This window comes from Oncorhynchus kisutch, linkage group LG15 (genome assembly GCF_002021735.2).
Source record: "Oncorhynchus kisutch isolate 150728-3 linkage group LG15, Okis_V2, whole genome shotgun sequence".
Lineage (NCBI taxonomy): Eukaryota > Metazoa > Chordata > Actinopteri > Salmoniformes > Salmonidae > Oncorhynchus > Oncorhynchus kisutch.
In genome coordinates, this window is record NC_034188.2 from 56,910,389 (window position 1) to 56,933,827 (window position 23,439).

A 23,439-nucleotide genomic window follows, 5' to 3' on the forward strand; every position below is an offset into this window, starting at 1 on the left:
CATTGTGTCAAAGTATTGCCATAGTATTACCATAGTATTCGGCTTACAAACCAGTCATATATTCTGCATAATGTTCCTGTCGATCCCTCCATACCAGCCCTGGCCGGAGGTCTTTCTTGACCCATTCCTATATGGCCAGAAGGAAGGTCCACAGAACTGATCTGCTTTATATCATTCCATTACAATAGGATACAGTAGGCAAACTACACTTCCTTTCAGCCGCACCTATACTATCCCAGTTGACTGTTCACTTTGCCATATCAAAGGATGCTGACAGCTAGCCTACATGACAGTACAAGGTGGTTCATTGCAGGCATGCGTCGTATAAAAATGCAGGGCGCGTTTTTGAAATGTATTACTGTAGAGATGAATAGGCAAAAACTACTGCCGCACAGAACACGATAGAAGGTGGGTATATGGCTCTGCTACACCGGACACAGATATTTCATAGTTTACCTTTAAATAAAACCCAGATCATGTTTCCACACCACAAGCAGAATACAATGGTATACATCTGACTCAGAACGTAATGATTCGGCAATGCAGAGGGGGGCTTGTACGGGTGGTCTTGACTGAACCATAGGTTACTGCAGGCACCGCAATTCATTTAGTATCTTACATGCATATAAATAGCCTACTTCAAAATATTATCTGCAGTTATTTTTCAATAGATCTGAATTGTTTCGTATCTTGTTCATAATAATTGATCCCATTTATTGGATTTGAAAACGAAAGACTTCGGAGACATGCACGCGCGGAGATTAATTCATTATTAACCATTAACAATCAACAAAACATCAAGTCCCCATAAATAACGGTATAGGGAATATAGAGTGAACTCACCAATGAGAAGAGTGAATAATTGTGTGAGTCCGTGCCGCCTTTTGTGTAATCCAATCCCAACGAAATATGGAAGAACATGTAATTTCAGAATGTCTTCATGAACATTGGATGAAGCGATGATACCGATGCGGGCAAGTGGTCTTCTTGATGCAAATACTTGTCAATCCGTTTATGATAAAATAAAACAAAAAAAACAAGACAGAGCAGTAAAGAACGATTTCAATAAATTGTTTGTAATCTTTATGCTTTAGTTGACTGTGCACTTACTGCCGCACAGACTGGGTTCCTCTCCCAACTCCAATCGCTGGCCCTGCCTTCTGAGCGAGCCTATTGGCACAGACGCCCGGACATGGAAATTTACTCTACCCATTGATGTTTTACAAAAACACCACGGACCCATGTTTCACACTCTACAGCGCCACCGTGTGATTGTATCATTTTTTTTAAAGTGACTGCGCTATTGCCACTGAAGTGACAGAACTTTTCTTTCAAGTTGGATTATATTAAACCTAAACTGATGTCGAAGACTACAATAAATGGCCTTTAAATGGACAAATGTGTTCTTGTCAGGCAGAAGATGCCATGATGTCCTGCCTTCAAGATTGTGGATGAGAATCTACTGAATGGCTGTGTTCTAAAAAGCTTCTGAGATAAATTCTGACTGTGAAGATCCTAAAAAGTCTCAAGATTTAGCTTCTATAAGAAATGTTTCATTTTTCCACAAATTACTTTGTGGTTTCAGTAGACATCAGCATTTAGCAAGACACAGTGAAAAGTGGTGCCTAATAAAATGTGTGTTTTGAGCCAAAATGTCAATTTTCATGCCGATATAAACTAAAACCAGCTGGTCATTATTAGCACCATTGCAATCCAACTTTCCATTACACAAAACTACAACATCACTGAGCCTTTCCTTTCTCAGTGTATGTGCCAGTCATTACATCTTATTTGATAAATGTCCTTAGAAGCAGAGGTGGAAAAAGTACTACATCGTCATACTCTGAATTCAACCCAATTTAAACAGCTATCCCGTGGCAAAAAGGTCTCCCTTTTAGTCAACTGTTTATTGCAAGGATGGTCACCCACAGAATAATAATTGATTATGTGTTATGGAGGTGGAGTATGGTCCCAAAGTGCATGGAACAGAACATCAATGCACACATTTATGCGGATGCTTTTTTACAGACGGCGTCATCTAGCTGGACTATTTTATCATACTGTTTTCGAGGACATTAGGGTTTCCATCAAACAGTCCTTTAAAATACGTAGAACAATGCTCATCAACATGCCATGGAAATACATTTAGAAGACGGATAATAATGCAACCAAAAAAAAAGGCAGTGAAATAAACCTTGTATAGAAGTTATTTCCCGGCATTAAATATTCCCCACATTATATTTTGGGCTAAAAAACACACCTGTTGAAGACAGTATCTGAAAGAGCAATCTTTGTAGTGTGTTACAATAACATCCACCTCACTTTCAGTGTAAAAATGGCTTTGAGGGAAAAACACTGCCATTTTCAGAAACAAAGGCAACGTTTGTGGCATTAGCATTAAACATTACAGTTCGATGGAAACCATTGGACCAGGGCACATAAAAAATACAATCCAACACTCAAAACATGACCTTTTCCCTTAACAGAGAGACAACTCAAATCAATTATTTGTACATCAAGTTGGACCATACCTTTACACAATTATTATTAACACCAATCTCAAGTGATTCAAATCATACAAATGATTCTTTCTGCCTCTCACTCCTTACTGCCAGACCACCTCACTGAGTTTGAGTGGCATCAAGTCACTGACAGAGTCAAAGTGCTGGGAGTCTGTGTATCACCCGTATAGTGCAGTTACAATATCTTAAATAAACATAGTACACAGCCATGGGAGTTGGACAGTCAGTTCTGCCCACTAGGGTGCAGTCAGAGAGGGTGACCACTAGTAATGACCTTTGACCCTATCTAGGCCTAAATTTAGGCAGCCTTCTCCAGCCGCCGCTGTTGGTAGGAGTTGTAGATGTCCAGGAACATGTCCTTGCAGGCGATTTTGGCACCAAGCTTAGAACAGATGAGGAAGGAGCCGGCCATCTTGCGGTGCAGGGAGTAGGTCTCCTCCGGGGGCGGGGTGAGGCGGTGACGCAGCATGACGGGGATCAGGCTCTGGATCCGCTGCGTGGTGCTCTGGGTGCCAAAGTCAAAGGGGTCAGAGTTGGTGAAGGCCTCACCCAGAATCATCACCGCCTCCACGTGGGCATCCTGGAACGCCTGGGGAGAGAGGGCATTTCAACACAACAACTCAGTAACACTCTGCATGGATAACGCTTTATTACTTGTTATAACCATGCATGCACCTTTATGGCTTATAATATTATACACTTTAATAAGTAATGGTCCTTAGTACAAAAAACAAACTCAAAAGTATAGAACAGTACATGACAATGTATATACCCCAGTAGAAATAGAGGAGAGAGGGAACAGAGAGAGAGAGAGAGAGGGGGAAGGGATGTCGTAAACCACACATCAAAAATGTATGCGCTTCATGATACCATAGTTACCACTGCACAAAACTACCCTCTTACCTTGGCCTCAAACCCTGTGAGGAACTTAAGGTCCTTGGATTTCTCCAGGACAGTCTCCCTATCTCCGATGGAGGCTGCGTGCACCACCTGGACACAGACAGACCAACTTAAGTCATCAAAAAGGTTACAGAGAACAAAATCAAAGCCATGATTAGATTCTACATTTGGTAAATTCAACTGATTGTATACGATTTGGAAAGGCACACAGCCGTTTATACAAAAGGTCCCACAGTTGACAGTGCATGTCAGAGTAAAAACCAAGCCATGAGGTTGAAGTAATTGTCAATATAGCTCCGAGACAGGATTGTGTCGAGGCACAGATCTGGGGAAAGGTACCATAAAAATGTATGCAGCTTTGAAGGTTCCCAAGAACAGAGTGGACTCCATCATTCTTAAATGGAAGAGGTATGGAACCACCAAGACTCTTCCTAGAGCTCGCCGCCCGGCCAAACTGAGCAATCGGGGGAGAAGGGCCTTGGTCAGGGAGGTGACCAAAAGCCAGATGGTCACTCTGACAGAGCTCCAGAGGGCCTCTGTGGAGATGGGAGAACCTTCAAGAAGGACAACCATCTCTGCAGCACTCCACCAATCAGGCCTTTATGGTAGTGGCCAGACGGAAGCCACTTCTCAGTAAAAGGCACAACATCCCGCTTGGAGTTTGCCAAAAGGCACCTAAAGGACTCTCAGACCATGAGAAACAAGATTCTCTGGTCTGAAGAAACCAAAATTGAACTATTTGGCCTGAATGCCAAGCGTCACTTCTGGAGGAAACCTGGCACCATCCCTATGGTGAAGCATGGTGGAGGCAGCATCATGCTGTGGTAATGTTTTTCAGCAGAAGGGACTGAGAGACTAGTCAGCACCGAGGCAAAGATGAACAGAGCAGAGTAGAGCGAGATCCTTGATGAAAACCTACTCCAGGGAGCTCAAGACCTCAGACTGGGGCAAACGTTCACCTTCCAAAAGGACAACAACCCTAAGCACACAGCCAAGGCAATGCAGGAGTGGCTTTGGGACAAGTCTCAGAATGTCCTTGAGTCACCCAGCCAGAGCCCAGACTTGAACCTGATCGAACATCTCTGGAGAGACCTGAAAATAGCTGTGCAGCAACACTCCCCATCCAACCTGACAGAGCTTGAGTGGATTTGCAGAGAAGAATGGGAGAAACTCCCCAAATACAGGTGTGCAAAGACTGTAGCGTCCTACCCAAGAAGACTGGAGACTGTGCTCACTGCTTCAACAAAGTACTGAGTAAAGGGTCTTTGTAAATGTGATATTTCCAGTTTTTATTTTTCCAGTTTTTCCAGTTTTTATTTAGAAAAACATTTCTAAAACCCTGTTTTTGCTTTGTCATTATGGGGTATTGTGTGTAGACTGAGGAGTATTTTTATTTCAATCTATTTTAGAATAAGCTTGTAACGTAACAACATTTGGAAAAGGTCAAGGGGTCTAAATACTTTCTGAATGCACTGTAATTGTTAGGGCACTCATAGCAAAAAGGTGTCCAGGTAGTCTGTCCCTGTTTCAGTCCATTTTCCTCCGTTTGGTGTTAATGCAGACGACTGAGGTTAATTTACCTGTACGTAATCATCTGTGAAGGCCTCAGGGTAATCCCGGCACGCACCGAAATCCAACAGAATAATCTGGAGACACAGTGGGCAGAGGTTAAACTACATCACATCCCCACCAAAACAACAATCGCCTCCGTACAGGTTCATAAATGCGGGAAATATAGTGGTATGTTCTCATGAAAATGAATGTTACATTTTTTGTACATGTATTCTGTTATAAATTCATTATGAAGCTATTTCATACACAAACTAGCTTGAAGGTCAGAGTCATGGTATTGATGAATGACAAAGCTCTGAAACCCAAATGGCACCCTATTCCCTACATAATCTGTGCACCCTTTGGGCTCTGATCAAAAGTAGCACACTATATAGAGAATAGGGTGCCATATGGGACGTCCCCAGCATCTTGTCACAGGATCACTCGCCCTCTCACCTTGTTCTGCTCAGCGTTGTAAAAGAAGTTGGCCCAGTTGGGGTCCGTCTGCATGAAGCGGAACTCAAAGAGCTCTCTCAGACACAGCTGTAGGATTTTGAAGCAGATCTGGGGGGGGGGGGGACATTTGAGACCACAGGGGTCAGTTTATCACTCTTGGCCTGCATCCCAAATGGCAACCTATTCCACCTTATAGGGAGACATTTTGGACACATCCCTACATAGTGAGCGATAGTGTCACCACTCAACTCGGGTTACGGCCCTCTGCTGGTCAAATGAGCAATGTGCATAGTTTGGCATCAGAAATGTGGTTTTAGAGCATCCTTTTAACCTCTACAGGATCAGTGTCCTCACCGTGGGCCGGTTGAGCTAACGTGCGCTACAGTAGCTATTACAGTGAAAGAATACCATGCTATTGCTGAGGAGAGTGCACAGTTATGAACTTGAAAATGTATTAATAAACCAATTAGGCACATTTGGGCAGACTTGATACAACATTTTGAACAGAAAAGCAATGGTTCATTGGATCAGTCTAAAACTTTGTGCATGCACTGCTGCCATCTAGTGGCCAAAATCTAAATTGCGCCTAAGCTGGAATAATTTCCCTTGCATTTCAAATATAAAAATATTTTAAAAACGCATGTTTTTTTCCTTTGTATTATCTTTTACCAGATTTAATGTGCTATATTCTCCTATATTCATTTCACATTTCCACAAACTTGTTTCCTTTCAAATGAAATCAAGAATATACATATCCTTGCTTCAGGTCCTGAGCTACAGGTTTGGGTAAGTCATTTTTTGGGAAAATTTAAAAAAGGGTCCGATCCTTAATAATCCTCTCAGTTTTCTGTGGTTTTCATTTCATCCCAATGCCATAGGTGCTGAATCATGAGTGAAACATTGTCTGTTTACAAAGTAAGAACCTGGAGCCATTTTAAACCACACTCTACAAATCACTAGAGCCATCTAATAAATATACATGATTCCTCTACTGTAGAGACATTGGCATATGTGATTCATTGCTTCAGGGTTTTGGGGGAAATGCCTAATTTCTTCAAATCAATGACAACTGAGAAGAGCCCATTATACAGCTGGTCTGCAGAGTCATAGTTTAGCAACCTATCTAATGGTTAAGGCAGAGTTTCCCAAACCCAGTCTTCAGGACCCCAAGGCGTGCCCGTTTTGGTTTTTGCCCTAGCACTACCCAGCTAATTCAAATAATCAACTAATCATCAAGCTTGGATAATATAAATCAGCTGTGTAGTGTTAGGGCAAAAAACAAAACTTGCACGCCTTGGGAAAGTTGGGTTAAGGGCAGTCATAGCTACAAAAAGTTCTCCGGTCAGTCAACCAATCACCGAGTTAGACTAAGGGTAGGTAATGATGTGGCCATAACATCACCCCACAGCACTACCAGGAAAAAGACCATTCACCACATTCACCCATGTTTATTCTCCTGGGTGGAGATCAGAGGTCAGATCTTACCTGGTTCCTTGTCTCCTGGTCCAGATCGACACAGCTGTCCAGCGGTACCCCTGACACCAGCTCCATGGCCAGAACTCTCCTTCCTGACAGCTCGTCCACCACAAATGGCACGTGGAAAAATGGGTCATCTGCCAAAAGTGACCTGAGGCAGACACAAATCAAATCTGCTCAACAGGACTAAACTGGTACATTACTATGAATCACTATACAACAGGCACACAAAGTGGACTACCATCAGATTCACAGTGTATTAGAGAGAGTATCATCTTGATAGTAACTAAACTAAATAAATCTAGAAAATAAAATGAGGGCCAGCATCTCCATCTGAGGAAAGTGATATTTTAAGTGGTATTTAATTTATAGTCACTGTATAGTAACATTTGGATACACTAAGAGGACTACTATAGGCTATTCAAGTTCATGAGCAGTCCTTCTGAAGAGACTTCATGCTTTATGACAGACTCAGAGGTGTAGGGCTTACTTAAAATGCTTGGCACTCTCCGCCTCTCTCTTGTAGTCACACTCCCATGCCAGCTCTCTTTGAAGGACCTCTAGACTACTGTCTGCAAACAAGCCTGCAAGAAAATAAATGTCAACATCAGTGAGGCAGCCTCCTCACGGCATTCTCCCAAGCACTTGGGACTTTCTCACTACAAAGCTTTCAATACAGAGGACCAATTATTATTTAAGCGTTGAGATCCTTTTTGTAATGAAAAGCGCTATATAAGTTGAATAAATTCTTATTATCATCATTATTACAATAGGTTTAGATCTCTGAACCCTTACCCTCTGGTAGAACAAGACTCATCTTCAGCACAGACATCAGGTTGTTGATGTCACTGTGGATGCTCTCAGCTACTCCTGGGTACTGCAATGGAGAGCAAGAGAGAGAAGATCAAAGACTGTCTGAGAATATCAATAATTGAATCTTAGAGCTCCCATGACAAAACAGAGAGAATTTCTTCACCAGAACAATAAAACTTTTTTTTTTTTACAAGTTACTGTTTAACAACAACAAAAAAGAAAGAAAAACACACCCAACCATTAACTAGGGGTCGGGATGTTAAGGAGATTGTAAAATCTTTGGTTGAAAAAAAACAATGACAAATTAAACCTCCTCTATTCATGGGTCAGAGACTGATACCATTACTAAAGCTACCATTACTATACTATAGCTACCATTACTATACTAAAGCTACCATTACTATACTAAAGCTACCATTACTATACTAAAGCTACCATTACTATACTAAAGCTACCATTACTATACTAAAGCTACCATTACTATACTAAAGCTACCATTACTAAAGCTACCATTACTATAGCTACTGAACCTGGCATTGGAGCCTGGTTCTCTTTGGATGTCAAAGGATATTTATGGGATCCCTCACCTGGATCTTCATGGCGACCTCCCTGCCATCTTGCAGCATCCCGTGATGCACCTGGCCAATTGATGCGGCGGCGAAGGGCCTGTCCTCAAACGACGACAGCTTCTCCCTCCAGCCCGCACCTAGCTCCTCCTCCAGAACTTTCTGCAGTCACATACCCAGCAGAGGGGACATCAGTCTAGAAGTCCAACACAATTCCAATATGACTTGCAAACAGTCAAATATATGGAATGTCTTTCTGTACTATACAATAACTGAAGATCAAGAAGATATGAGTGTACGCATGACGCACATTCATCTGCCAGGCGGGCATGAAGTCCGCGCTCTGTCGGACCCGCTCAAAGATTTTCTGTAACTGGGGGTTTATGAAGGAGTTATCTACCGGGAAGAACACAAGTGTTAAATTGACCTAGTATACAGTGCATTCAGAAAATATTCAGACCCCTTCCCTTTTTCCACATTTTGTTACATTACAGCCTTATTCTAAAATTGATTAAATATTTATTGGTTTCCTCAATCTACACACAATACTCTAATGACAAAGTGAAAAAGAATTGGGGGGAATTTTAGCAAATGTATTCAAAATAAAAAACAGAAATGCCTTATATACCTAAGTATTCAGACCCTTTGCTATGAGACTCGGAATTGAGCTCAGGTGCATCCTGTTTCATTGATCATCCTTGAGATGTTTCTACAAGTTGATTGGAGTCCACCTGTGGTAAATTCAATTGACTGGACAGGATTTGGAAAGGCACCCACCTGTCTATATAAGGTCCCACAGCTGACAGTGCATGTCAGAGCAAAAACCAAGGCATGAGGTTGAAGGAATTGTCCATAGCGCTCAGAGACAGGATTGTGTCGAGGCACAGATCTGGGGAAGGGTACAAAAATGTATGCAGCATTGAAGGTCCACAAGAACACAGTGGCCTCCATTCTTAAATGGAAGAAGTTTGGAACCACCAAGACCGTTCCTAGAGCTGGCCGCCTAGCCAAACTGAGCAATCAGGGGAGAAGCGCCTTGGTCAGGGAGTTGACCAATAACCAGATGGTCACACTGACAGAGCTCCTCTGTGGAGATGGGAAAACATTCCAGAAGGACAAACTTCTCTGCAGCATCAATCTGGCCTTTATGGTAGAATGGCCAGACGGAAGTTATTTCTCAGTAAAAGGCACATGACAGCCCGCTTGGAGTTTGCCAAAAGGCACCCAAAGGGCTCTCAGACCATGAGAAATAAGAATCTCTGGTCTGAATAAACCAAGATTGAACTCTTTGGCCTGAATGTCAAGCGTCACATCTGGAGGAAACCTGGCACCACCCATACGGTGAATCACTTTAGTGTTTTTTACGTAATTTTGTTGTTGTTGTACTGCATATGTTAGTGTATGTAAGTGGTTTTGTCTGAAACTTTGTCCCCCTGCTGCTATTGGACAAGGTCTCTCTTGGAGACCAGGTCTCTATTTACAGGAAAAAAACAGTATAAATAAAGGTAAAATTAAAAAATGGTGGTGGCAGCATCATGCTGTGGGGATGTTTTTCAGCGGCAGGGACTGGGGAGACTAGTCGGGATCGAGGAAAAGCTGAACAGAGCAAAGTACAGAGAGATCCCTGATGAAAACATGCTCCAGAGCACACAGGACCTCAGACTGGGGAAAAGGTTCACCTTCCAACAGGACAAAGACCCTAAGCACACAGCCAAGACAACGCAGGAGTGGCTTTGGGGCAAGTCTCGAAATGTCCTTGAGTGGCCCAGCCAGAACCCAGACTTGAAACTGATCAAACATCCCTGTTAGAGACCTGAAAATAGCTGTGCAGCAATGCTCCCTATTCCAACCTGACAGAGCTTTAGAGGATCTGCAGAGAATGGGAGAAACTCCAAGCTTGCAGCGTCATACCCAAGAAGCATCAAGGCTGTAATCGCAGCCAAAGGTGCTTCAACAATGTACTGAGTAAAGGGTCTGATTACTTATGCAGATGTGATATTTCCATTTCTAATACATTTTCAAACATTTCTAAACCTGTTTTTACATTGTCATTGTGTATAGATAGATTCAGGGAGAGGAAAAATACAATTTTAGAATAAAGTTACAACTTAACAAAATGTGTAAAAAGTCAGATGGTCTGAATATTTAGATGCAGCATAACCATCGAACAAGTATTCCAAGTAATTTCATCAAAGTTAATGTGGTGGGTGACAGAGGGGAGGGTAGATCACTATACCTTGTATACTGAGCATCTGTCCTATTTTGAGGGCTGCCCCTCTGACTTTGCACAAGGTGTTCACTATCCTCTCAGCATTGGCCTCAGACAAGAGAGGCGAGTCCAACAGGGCACCCTCTGAGAGAGACATGGTGGAGTTTATTACAGTTAATTACAGTTTATTACAAAACAAACTTCAGTCAGTCCAGCCTGGCAGCCAATCGTACAACGTCCAGAGCCATTTATCATGCAGCTTCTTCATCTCAGGGTCTGTTTCAGAGATGCATGGAGAAACCTACCTGCACGCTTGGCGCCCATAGATTGCTTCGCCACCTCTACAATGGCACCTAGTCCCAGCCCGACTGCCAGACCTGCCAAGGAGGCAGACATAAGGAACTACGGTAAGTGTGCCTACCACTATATGCATTCACTTCTGAGACACACCGATCACACAGCAACATGTACCATTTAAGATGAGTCACAGAGAGCTTGGTGTAAGTGATCGTATAGAGGTATACTTGACTCAAGGTCATAGGGACAGGGCTGTGCAATGACATCATGACCATAATAGTTGATTTAAGAAAGTATTAGAAATATTGATTGATTGTAATATAGCTGCATGCTGGCTGGGTCATGTTTCCTTAGACATCGGTTGTATGTCATTCTAGCAATAGAATCCTATAGCTGTACCTAATACAACTTCAATATCTGGGGGTGATTTACATTAATTGCAGTGAAACGCTTACCCCCGAAGTTAACCAGCCTGCTGATTCTCGTGGCAGGGACCTTCCTCTCTCTTGCACGATCACTAAGCTGTAAAAATGAGAACGTTAAAACGGTAACAATCAAATTTGCTCATTTGAGCTAATGCCAAAGGACAACACTGCACTTTAAGACATGTTATATACACACACACACACACATACCACACACAGTGGGGCAAAAAGTATTTAGTTGCACCAACTTGCACCAATTGTGCAAGTTCTCCCACTGTTGCCCAGCAACAGCCCCAAAACATCACTGCTCTAGAGGCGATATGCATGGAGGAATGGGCCAAAATACCAGCAACAGTGTGTCAAAACCCTGTGAATAGTTACAGAAAACGTTTGACCTCTGTCATTGCCAACAAAGGGGAAATAACAAAGTATTGAGAAACGTATTTTCCACCATAATTTGCAAATAAATTCATTAAAAATCATACGTGATTTTCTGGATTTTTTTTTCTCATTTTGTCTGTCATAGTTGAAGTGTACCTATGATGGAAATTACAGGCCTCTCTCATCTTTTTAAGTGGGAGAACTTGCACAATTGGTGGCTGACTAAATAAGCGCTCCCTAACCCGGACTGCGCTAGGCCAATTGTGCGTCGCCCCACGGACCTCCCGGTCGCAACAGAGCCTGGGCGAGAACCCAGTCTCTGGTGGCACAGCTGGCGCTGCAGTACAGCACCCTTAACCACTGCGCCACCTGGGAGGCTGGTTCTATAACATTTTGGATTGACTGAGAGAAATTGTTTGTTCAACAATAAAATGAATCGTGTGGAATACAATTTTTCTAATAATTGTGCACGCAGCATGTGTGTGTGTATATATATCAAATTGGTTCATCAAAGATTTTTAGATTTACAATATTCATGAGAAGCACAATACAGTAGGCCTACGTATAAAAACAGCCATTGGATACTTCTTTAGACATAATAATATAGCACAGACCAACTTAAACCCCAATGTCCCCATCATGATTTACACCTACAACATCAAAACCCAGTCAGTGGAACAGCCCACACATGAGATCAAAGACAATCAGGAGGTAAGCCTACGCCACTGACCTTCTGCTTAACAATAGGCCTGGCAAATGCCTGCTTGGACTCCCTGGCCTTCTTGATGTCCTCTGGGGTGAGTCTGGCCACTACTGAGTCATGGAAAAACCTGCTGTGCCATTGTGTCGAGGCAATGTGCAGGAACCGGGAACTTTGGCCGGGCCAGCCTGCTCCCCTTGAACCCCCAGCTGGGCTGAGAGGCGCTCCGCTGGGCATCTCTGTGGCCTCTAGGCCTGGTGGGAATTCGGAGCCCACCGCCCATTTAGCAGCCTCGTCCGGATCTATTTCCTCCCATCCCTCAGCATCAGGGAACACATCCTCCTTGATGGACTGTTGCTGAATATGGAAAAAGTCACATTCAGTGCCTCATTCAATGTCACTCCAGGCAATATACACCATGCTGCATGCAATTGTATTTGGCAGAGTATTATAACACTTTATGTAGCCTAAAAGCTGTAAAGGACATTGAACTGTGATTATGTCTCCAATGTCCGTCTATCTATTTGATGTGTGCAGAAAGGCCCCCCTTCTCTCCCATTTGAACATACCATGGCAGCACCACCCATGACTGTGCCCATCATGCCCTCGACCACCTCCTGGGCAGCTTTGACGCCAGTGCCCAGAGTGGAGTTACAGGCCATTAGCCTCAGCATCTCCCCTTGTGTGTTGGCAAATGCATGGCCAACCTTCCCTGCTCCCCGCAGCACCTGAAACACCTCAGCTAGCATCTCTGCAAAGACACACACTTTAAACAATCTAGCTACCAATACATTTAGTCTAAGCTTTGCTTATCATTGAAGATGATTCAGTGAGCATGACATGTAATACAGACACGTGTGACTGAGACCTGCACTCATGAGCTAAGGCTTTAACTAGCTAAGTGACTTACATCATTTCCAAAGACGTTACCGTTTGATTACCGAGTGAAGATAGTGGTGCAAACGTAAAACATTTAGTTGGGTAACGTTGAATGCATACATTTAACCCAAGCCTTTTGTTCACACTAGCTACCATATTAGGCTTCACACCCCAACAGAGCTAATTAATCACTTAGTTAACTTTAGCTAGTTAAAATATACAGAGGAATTGTCAGTCACTTACTATAGAAGAAGGGATGCTTCCTATAAACCGTGGAGTAACAGACGGCTGTCCTCTTGCCCGTGAAGTAGATAGACGCTGTTTTGCAACAACTTTCAAACCCGGAAATAGAGCTTTGACTAAATTGACAGACGTGCCTGTGGTCCAACTGCGCACCGCGAAATATGAGAAGGCGGGCATAATATAATTAGACCAATCATACGGCACGTTTAAATTATTTAACGGATGATTAACGGATGAAAGTATGTCCACTGAACAAATCAGAGAAGTGACAGGAGAAGCTACGGCAACCCAATGGCCAATAACTTTTAAAGGGCGTATCATGTTGGAGCAGGACCAAAATGCAAGTGTTTGGAATGTAGTTACAAAATCATGAGGATGGTGCTGATGCTTAGTGGCGTGTATTTGTGTTGGAAAATTTGACCAAGAAAAAAAGAAGAAATATAAAATAATCTATCTTTCGTCTCTCTGTCTTTCATAAGACATTCAATTCACAAGAGGCTGAATGTATCTCATCAGAAAAAGCATACGAGCGAGCGATACAGCGCCCCTCTGTCTCTGTATGTGTAGCCCATCTATCGGATGCTATGTTGCAGCAGCCAGCCAGCGCCAGCGTCTGCTCAAAAAGAGTACCCTTCGATCACACCGACAGAGGTGTTGCGTTTTAGTACAGTACACCAGGATTATATTAATTTCCAATGAAACACTGCGTTTGCCTTGCAGCGTTGCGTTGCAGAGGCAGTTGCCGTGCGTTTTGTGTGGTGCATACATTGGATTTATCGAACGTAAGCGTCAAACAGTCTAGTAGACAGCTTGACAGAAATGGTAACAGAAGGCAAATTCTGAACTTTTGGGGCTGTATTTTGTGTCGAAATGACAAAATACCTCTTTATACCTGTATTTGATGTAAATACTGGAATGGTATGTTTAGCTGGAATGGAAGGTTCTAAATGACTAAAATGTCAAATGTAAACGTTTTACATACAGATCTCATATTACTGTATGTAATTATATATATTTTTAATATTGTCACAAATGTATCATTTGTACAGTTCTTTATTAAAAATGTAGTTATGTTACATTTGACTGTGTAAAACCCCAAATCTAGCAGTACTACTTCTCTGAGAATGATGCAGATATTTAGCATGTTGCAACAAAAAAAAACATGATTGTCTCTCTGGAATGAAAACATCAAGTGACAAATGCATGCCTGTCATTGAACAAACCCATGCCATGATTAGATAGCTTTGACTGCCTGCTACAAGCCTGGCATGCCCCAACCGCTATGCTCCTTTGATGCTTACATTGGGCCATGTTTCTGCAATGAAAACACAAAACCACCGATACTTTTGTTTAGAATATGTATGCAAACTCTGTACACGGTGGTGTGGTGACCATAAAGCCATTTGAAAACTGAAAAGTATTAAAGATGCACTATGTAGAAATCACTCCACCATTTCCTGGTTACTCAAATTCTAATAGTTTGCTTAATTTCCATTTGTGACAAAACAAGCAAGTGTAGAGAATCATTGTACCATCTAAACTGCTGTGAAATATATTTATAACCCAAAATATCGTACTTTCGGTTGTTTGAACTAGTGTACAAAACCAAAAGTAAAATAACGAGAAGCATAGCGCACATAGAACAGATCTACCGCTTCTTAGACTTGCTTTCAATGAGTGACAGATCGAACACACACATTTCTGAGAATTTGGTCAGGTCGCCCCAAAAAGTTACATATTGCAGCTTTAATGAGAATAATTTATTTTGACGGTACTGTCTGCAACTGTAACTATATGTGGAAGGTCTGGGAGCATGTATTTTTAATGTACACATGACACAGTAAGATGGTAATTACACAATAATAGCTAGCCATAAGAATACATTTACTACAAATAAGATAAATAAATGGTTTAAAGTTCAGTTAATGGGTGTTTACGTGCATGATTCCCAAGTGTGTGTGTGAGATTGTGTGCTCATGCATGGGGCCAAACACTCAGCAGTTCCATCTGGTCATCTACTCGACTGTATCAGCTGCTCTAAGCTCCTTATATACACAAACATGTGCTACCATTTGCATGCATGGCCATCATGCATTTGAGGAGGCAGTATAAAATCTTGGCACACAAGTTTGAGTTTTTATTATAAATCACTTAAAAGCATTAGTATTTTGTCAAATCTCAAGCAATGATTAAATCCCCAAATACATTTACAGGACTTATAACAATCGTCTACTCTTTGTACACTGACAGTACGTCACTTTGACCACTTTATTGCAAAATACAAATGTCATCCGTCAATGCATTCAGTTTTGTTGAGAGAATGTTCACACATTGTTTAGACCAGTGGAAAACAAAGTTGCATTGTTGATGGTTTCTTTCAAACTGTAAATACAATGGGAGGAAAGTTTTTTACCAGTCCTAAATCATATACGATGTAAAGCGAGACCTGCACTTTTAAGGACTGTTTGGAGTTCAATGGGCTTTCTAAAAAGCTCAGAGATGCAGAAAATGTTGGGCTACCGATATACATTGGACACATTGAGGGTTCCTTTCTTTTTACTTAATTTGTATATGTAGTAATAATACTGTGAGCGAGAGCGAGACACTATTCTGAGCCTGACTACACTGATGCGGGAGGGAACCACCACATATTTGGATACCTCTCCTTGTAGAGTTGCCCTATTATAAATAATATAAACAGTCCTGACCAAATACTGAACAGACATTTGAAGGAGTTAGAGCATCTCTGTCAGGCCTTAGGCCTGTACATGCTTAATGGTAGAATCAGAGGGGACTCTTTAGGTCAGTTTACTTACTGTCCCACTTGTCTTGGGATAAGTGTAGTCGATTATGCCATCACTGACATCGACCCCTCCATTAGTGCATTCACTGTCAGACCACAGACACCATTGCCAGATCAACGTGTTTCTAAAGAAATTAACCAGCAATACTCACACTTGTTTGTTTTTTAAAACAGACAAAAAGAAAAACAAAAAAAACTCTACAACATGAACCAATCGTACAGCTGGGCTCCAAACAGTGCAGAGAGATTCATTGAAACGTTGAACTCAAATTAACTCTATACAGCTCTTCAATAACTCACAATACCAAAACAATAGAGAAGGTGTCAATTCGGCTACTCAATACATCAATTGCATATTCCAAAATGCAGCATCAAAAGCAAATGAGAAAACCAAAGAAATGCAACATCAGAAAACAAAATGTTTCTGAAAAATGGTTTGATAACAAATGTAAAACAATTAGAAAACACCTAAGACAAGTGTCAAATGAAAAACAAGTATCAAAACAATCCAGAGCTATGCCATGAATACTTCTGAAAACCGAATAAAAACACTGAAACGCAAGAAGATGAATTATACCAATAAGACACTTGATGAAATTTAAAACACAATTGACCAAAATCAGTTCTGGGACATTTAGAACAATTTAAGCACAACAAAGCTTAAATTGTTCAACATAGTAGAAACTTCTGGCTGCTTTCCTGATGTCTGGAGCCAGGGGCTCATCTCTCCTATTCACAAAAGTGGAGAATTTCTTCTAGAAACTAAATATAACAAGTAAATGTCAAATAGGCTTTCTCCCCAACCATCACACTACTGACCATACACTAATAAACACAACCAGCCCCCCCCCCCAAAAAATAAATCTGGTAAGGTGTATGACTTAATGAAATGTATGTACACAGAAGTGTTCAATAAAAATTTTCATAACCCAGAGGTGTGAGACAAGGATGCAGTTTGAGTCCAAACCTTTTCAACATTTATATAAGTGAATTAGACCATTCTCCAGCCCCAGGACACACTATACTATTTGACAGAGGTAAAATACCTGGATTTTGTTCTTCTATCACCAACCAAAGAAAGTCTTCAACAGAACCTTAACATTCTAGAGCAATATTGCCATAATTGGGCCCTCATAGTAAATAAAATGTAAAAAACAAAAATGATTTTCCAGAAAGAAAAATAATGTCAGACACTAATATAAATTCACCCTGAACACCACCATGATTGAACGCACACACAAAAAATACTCACACCTTGGTCTGACCATATCTGCATCAGGAAACTTTAATAAGGCAGTGAATGCACTCAAAGAAAAAGACTGCAGAGCATTGTATGCAATAAAAGTGAAATTATTTCAAATCAACATCCCAATTAGAATTTGGACCAAAATATTTGACAGCGTAATCTTACCAATAGGCTCTTTGTGGAAGCAAGGTAGGGACCACTCAAAAAAACTGGACTTTAAAATGTGGGACAAACATCCTACATGCAGAATTCTGTCAGATAAATTCTACAATTCCAAAGAAATACCAACCAATGCATGTAGGTGTCATGAAAACTCAGGGAGGAAAATGTGTAGATTCACCCACGGCAGGTGATTATTTAGTCTTTGCAGGAATCATGGTCACATGCAGTGGTCATACACATGTAGGCAAACAGGCAGGTATATCAAAACTAGGACTTAAGGCTATAACTGGATCTCACAAACAATCTAGGACAAGACTTAGTAGAGTCAAAACAAACAATACCTCACAAAGGTACAAACAGAATGAACTGAACTATATAAAGGAGCTGATGAGACCAGGTGAGTAACTAACACAGGTGAAATGAATGAACAAAAATGAAAGACAGGGCTACGTTCAAGAACACAAAGAAACAGAACACAAGGTTGACTAAGAAAATACAGAACCTTACAGTAGGGCAAATTTTGCCGCTTTCCAGTGGTAATGAAAATACACAAAATATCATAAATATTTTGGCTACATCTAATTTCAAGTCCAAATTCAAGTCTCCAATTTAAAGCACTTCAAACCCAAGAGCTGAGCCCAGAAACGAGCCCTTTGTCAGCTGGTGTTGGACCTCACCAACCAAGCTGACACCAGTACAGCTCCAAAAGAAAGAATTCCAATCAACTAAATCATGAACCAATCAAGGACTCACTTTACAACATTGGAAAACAATACAAAATCCCAAAGCCGTATAAATTGCTATTTGGCCTTAAACAGAGAATATGAATTGTCGGATTATCTCTACTCTGTCAGAAATACGAAGCAGAGACAGATCCTTACCAAGTACAGGCTGAGTGACCACCAATTGGCAATAGAAACCGGCAGACATAAAAAGACATGGCTACCCAAAGAGGAGTGTGTATGTAGTCACTGCACACGAGGGGAGGTAGAAACAAAGATGTACTTTCTCCTTTACTGTGATAAATATTCCTCACCAAGAGTTTCACTATTTACAGAAATTACTAAATGTATTCCAAATTTTAACTTACTAAATCCAGAGAAAAAAACAAAAATAGAATAACACCTACATAGTAAACAATAACTTAAGTATTGGTATTACTATGGGTAGTAATACCAATACGGGTAGTAGTAGGGTATGGGTAGTAGGGGTGATGGTAGTGATAGCAGTTTAGTGACGGTAGTAGTAGTACTGATGTAACGGTGAGGATGACAGTTAGTTATAAGTTAGGCATATTTTCATTTTCCATGTTTAGCCATTTATATATTTCTACTATTGACTGTTACCACTTTATTGTTGTTATTAACTACCATTTTGTCACGATCGTCGTATGGAGGAGACCAAGGCGTCGTATGGAGGAGACCAAGGCGTACATATTTCTTTAATTAAACACTGAACAAACAAAATGAACCGTGAAGCTAATATGGCTAGTGCAGACAGGTAACTAAACATAGACTATGAACCCACAAACTACCCAAGGAATATGGCTACCTAAATATGGTCCTGTTACGACTTCTATAAATGGTGCGGTGGAGGAGTCAAACGCAGAGAGCAGGTAATGTCGTAAGTGAATCTATTTATTCCAACGACAGCGGAGACATGGACATGCCAACACTAGAGCGCATGAAACAACCCGTCCAAAATACACAGGACTAAAACTGTCCGGAAAATAATGAGATAACACAAATACACCAACACCAAAATAACAGAGAACAAGCCCGCACAATACCCAGCGGGCCTAGTGCCCTTAAATAGCCTACAAACAACACGAACTCACACGAACCCAAATAAACCCAATAAACAGAAACAAAAGGAAAGGGAATCGATGGCAGCTAATAGGCCGGCGACGACGACCGCAGAGCGCCGCCCGAACAGGGAGAGGCACCATCTTCGGCGGGATTCGTGACAGGTCCCCAATCAGAGACAACAATAAACGGCTGCCTCTGATCAAGAAACAATCTAGGTAACCACAAACATATAAACACCTAGACTTACAAAGTCCCCATGACATACAAAAACCCCTAGACAATGAAAACTAAACAAATCACCCTCATCACACCCTGACCTAACCAAAATAATAAAGAAAACAAAGATAACTAAGGTCATGGTGTGACACATTTTATATTATTATTTGTTATTCATTATTATTTTATTACAATGTATATTGTATAGATTGTTGCTTTGGCAATATTGACGCAATGTTTTTCATGCCAATAAAGCAGCTTGAATTTGAATTTGAATTTGAGAGAGGAAAACAGGCTATGTGCACACTGGCCACAAAATGAGGTGGAAAGTGAACTGCACTTCCTAACCTCCTGCCCAATGTATGACCATATTAGAGACACATTTCCCTCAGATTACACAGACCCACAAAGAATTCCAAAACAAATCCAATTTGATAAACTCCCATATCTATTGGGTGACATACGGCTATACTCTGCCTTGTCTCAGGATGGTAAGTTGGTGGTTGAAGATGTCCCTCTAGTGGTGTGGGGGCTGCGCTTTGGCAAAGTGGTTGGGGTTATATCCTGCCTGTTTGGCCCTGTCTGGGGGTATCATCGGATGGGGCCACAGTGTCTCCTGACGTCTCCTGTCTCAGCCTCCAGTATTTATGCTGCAGTAGTTTATGTGTCGGGGGCTACGGTCAGTCTGCTATATCTGGAGTACTTCTCCTGTCTTATCCGGTGTCCTGTGTGAATTTAAGTATGCTCTCTCTAATTCTCTCTTTCTCTCTTTCTTTCTGTCTCTCGGAGGACCTGAGTCCTAGGACCATGCCTCAGGACTACCTGACATGTTGACTCATTGCTGTCCCCAGTCCACCTGGCCGTGCTGCTGCTCCAGTTTCAACTGTTCTGCCTGCGGCTATGGAACCCTGACCTGTTCACCGGACAGCGATGTCTTTGAAAACATCCATACGGTTAGCATCTCAACCATCGACAGGGTGCTGCATAGAAACTAGATGAGTATGAAACAGCTGTACCGTGTACCATTCCAAAGGAATGAGGACAGAGTTAAGGAGCTACGGTACCAGTATGTACAGGTAAAACATATATCTATGTAACTACTTTACAGCAACATTTGATAGTGATACATAGTACAGTAAGCATAAACTGCACACATTTCCATTGCTGTGGAAGGAACATGCAATATATGTACATTTTATGTCACTCTTCCTTACCAAAACAAATTCAACTGTGTGTTCTGGGATATAGCGTATAATGGAGTTGGAATGAAGTGAACCATCTCACAACTTTGTATACGTGGATGAGGCTGGCTTCAACCTGACCAGATGCAGAAGGCGGGGTCGGAATATCATCGGTCACAGAGCTACTGTGGATTTGCCAGGCCAACGGGGAGGAAATATCCATCCATGTGTGCTGCTATTTCGGAGCATGGTGTCCTAACCCATATCCCCCTTATAGGGCCATACAACACCCAGCATCTACTCAACTTTTTAGAGACCCTCTACAGGGCTCTCATCCCTAATGATGAGGGGGGTCTGTTTAGAGAGGATTTGCCAAAGTCTGTGGTCATTTGTGATAATGTGAGTTTCCATCGATCAAACATCATAAGGCAATGGTTTGTGACCCACCCGAGGTTGCTCATAGAATTCCTCCCACCTTATTCACCATTCCTTAACCTAATTGAGGAGCATGGAGGAGGAAGGTGTACAATCGTCAGCCACACACACAGATGACCCTGCTGGCTGCAATGGATGCAGCATGTGAGGACATCACAGTAGATGCCTGCAGAGGATGGTTAAGGCATTCCAAAAGATTCTTTCCACGTTGCATTGGAAGGGAAAATATCTGGTGTGATGTGGATGAGAATATGTGGGCTGACAGACAGGAACGTCTGGGGAGACAGCACAACAGTGCTGCGGGCAAAGTTGTGCCTTAGGGGTGGTTTCCTGTGTTTCTTTCTAATTTAGTTTTTTTTCCCTTTGTGCCCCTTGGGTTGTCCAGTCTCTTTCAATCAATAACCCACATACAGTAATGTGTAAATAGTACTGTTGAAATTGATATATGCCATAGATGTGCAGCCTTGTGCATTTTCAGTAACTGTCATCAAAACTGTAGCCTAAGTTTACATCAAGTTTACATCAGGTAATACTGTCAAAGTACACAGTTACATTGACAACATGCCTAAACATTTTGACGACCTTGTTCGTGAACAATGACTCAATGACTTATCATTCTGATGACACTGACATGATCATTGGCATGAATATTTACTTTTGAGAGAAGGATTTTTAGTGACTGACTAGCTTTAGAAACATATCTATTTTATATTGCAGTTTGTACAAATTGTTCTGAGAAATGCACTTATTATTTTGCACATGGTAGGGATGATGTGAAAAATGCACCAAAGCGACTGAGAGAAACTGTAATAAATGGAAAGCACAATGTTCAGGGCCATACAATTTGTCCATTGTACAGTATACAGTCTACAATGCACTGTGCTACAGTATCCATTCTCAGACTTTCTCCTGCCCACCTTCAACAACCTGTTTGCTCTCTGAACTGGCTTAAATTGGTTGTTTCACATCATCTCTCTCTCTCTCTCTCTCTCTCTCTCTCTCTCTCTCTCTCTCTCTCTCTCTCTCTCTCTCTCTCTCTGATTTTATTGGCATCTTTTTAAGTGGGAGAACTTGCACAATTGGTGGCTGACTAAATACTTTTTTTGCCCCACTGTAACTTCCACAAAGCTGTGAACGATCTGAGAGACAAGGCAAGAAGGGCATTCTATGTCATCAAAAGGAACATCAAATTTGACATACCAATTAGGATCTGGATAAAAAATACTTGAATCAGTTATAGAATCCATTGCCCTTTATGGTTGTGAGGTCTGGGGTCCGTTCACCAACCAAGAATTCACAAAATGGGACAATCACCAAATTGAGACTCTGCAAAAACATCATCCGTGTACAATGTAGAACACCAAATAATGTACCTTTTCAGCTTGGGGGTTTGAGCTTACAACCTTCCGGTTACTAGTCCAACGCTCTAACCACTAGGCTACCCTGCCGCCCCCCTAAAAGGAAGTAATTCCCAAACCTTCCACAACAAAGCCATCACCTACAGAGAGATGAACCTGGAGAAGAGTCCCCTAAGCAAGCTGGTCCTGGGGCTCTGTTCACAAACACAAACAGACCCCACAGAGCCCCAGGACAGCAACACAACTAGACCCAACCAAATCATGAAAAAACAAAAAGATAATTACTTGACACATTGGAAAGAATTAACAAAAAAACAGAGCAAACTAGAATGCTATTTGGCCCTAAACGGAGAGTACACAGTGGCAGAATACCTGACCACTGTGACTGACCCAAACTTAAGGAAAGCTTTGTCTATGTACAGACTCAGTGAGCATAGCCCTGCTATTCAGAAGGCCGCCGTAGGCAGACCTGGCTCTCAAGAGAGACAGGCTGTGTGCACACTGCCCACAAAATGAGGTGGAAACTGAGCTGCACTTCCTAACCTCCTGCCCAATGTATGACCATATTAGAGACACATATTTCCCTCAGATTACACAGATCCACAAAGAATTTGAAAACAAATCTGATTTTGATAAACTCCCATATCCACCGGGGTGAAATACCACAGTGTGCCATCACAGCAGCAAGATTTGTGACCTGTTGCCACAAGAAACGACCAACAAGTGAAGAACAAACACCATTGTAAATACAACCCATATTTATGCTTATTTATTTTCCCTTTTGTACTTTAATCATTTGTACATCGTTGCAA

At 41.7% G+C, this 23,439-nt stretch overlaps 2 protein-coding genes across 2 annotated transcripts in view; both read right to left on the minus strand.

Annotated features, from left to right (window-relative positions):
- LOC109905533 (numb-like protein) overlaps window positions 1–1,758 on the minus strand; it is a 60,676-nt gene extending 58,918 nt beyond the window's left edge. The window contains exon 1 of the mRNA XM_020502958.2: window positions 844–1,758. The gene's annotated coding sequence lies outside the window, so the exon portion shown is untranslated. The remainder of the gene's footprint in view (window positions 1–843) is intronic.
- A 130-nt stretch (window positions 1,759–1,888) lies between these two features.
- On the minus strand, window positions 1,889–13,548 carry LOC109905534 (atypical kinase COQ8B, mitochondrial). Its single transcript, XM_020502959.2, has 15 exons — window positions 13,419–13,548; window positions 12,866–13,047; window positions 12,327–12,653; window positions 11,246–11,312; window positions 10,799–10,870; window positions 10,521–10,637; window positions 8,595–8,680; window positions 8,306–8,446; window positions 7,701–7,782; window positions 7,396–7,489; window positions 6,915–7,056; window positions 5,430–5,537; window positions 5,003–5,068; window positions 3,426–3,512; window positions 1,889–3,111 (listed from the first exon to the last, which is right to left on the minus strand). Exons 2-15 carry the CDS (start codon window positions 13,043–13,045, stop codon window positions 2,821–2,823), a joined length of 1,860 nt encoding a protein of 619 aa, XP_020358548.1. The 5' UTR covers window positions 13,046–13,047; window positions 13,419–13,548; the 3' UTR covers window positions 1,889–2,820.
- Window positions 13,549–23,439: the final 9,891 nt, after the last annotated feature.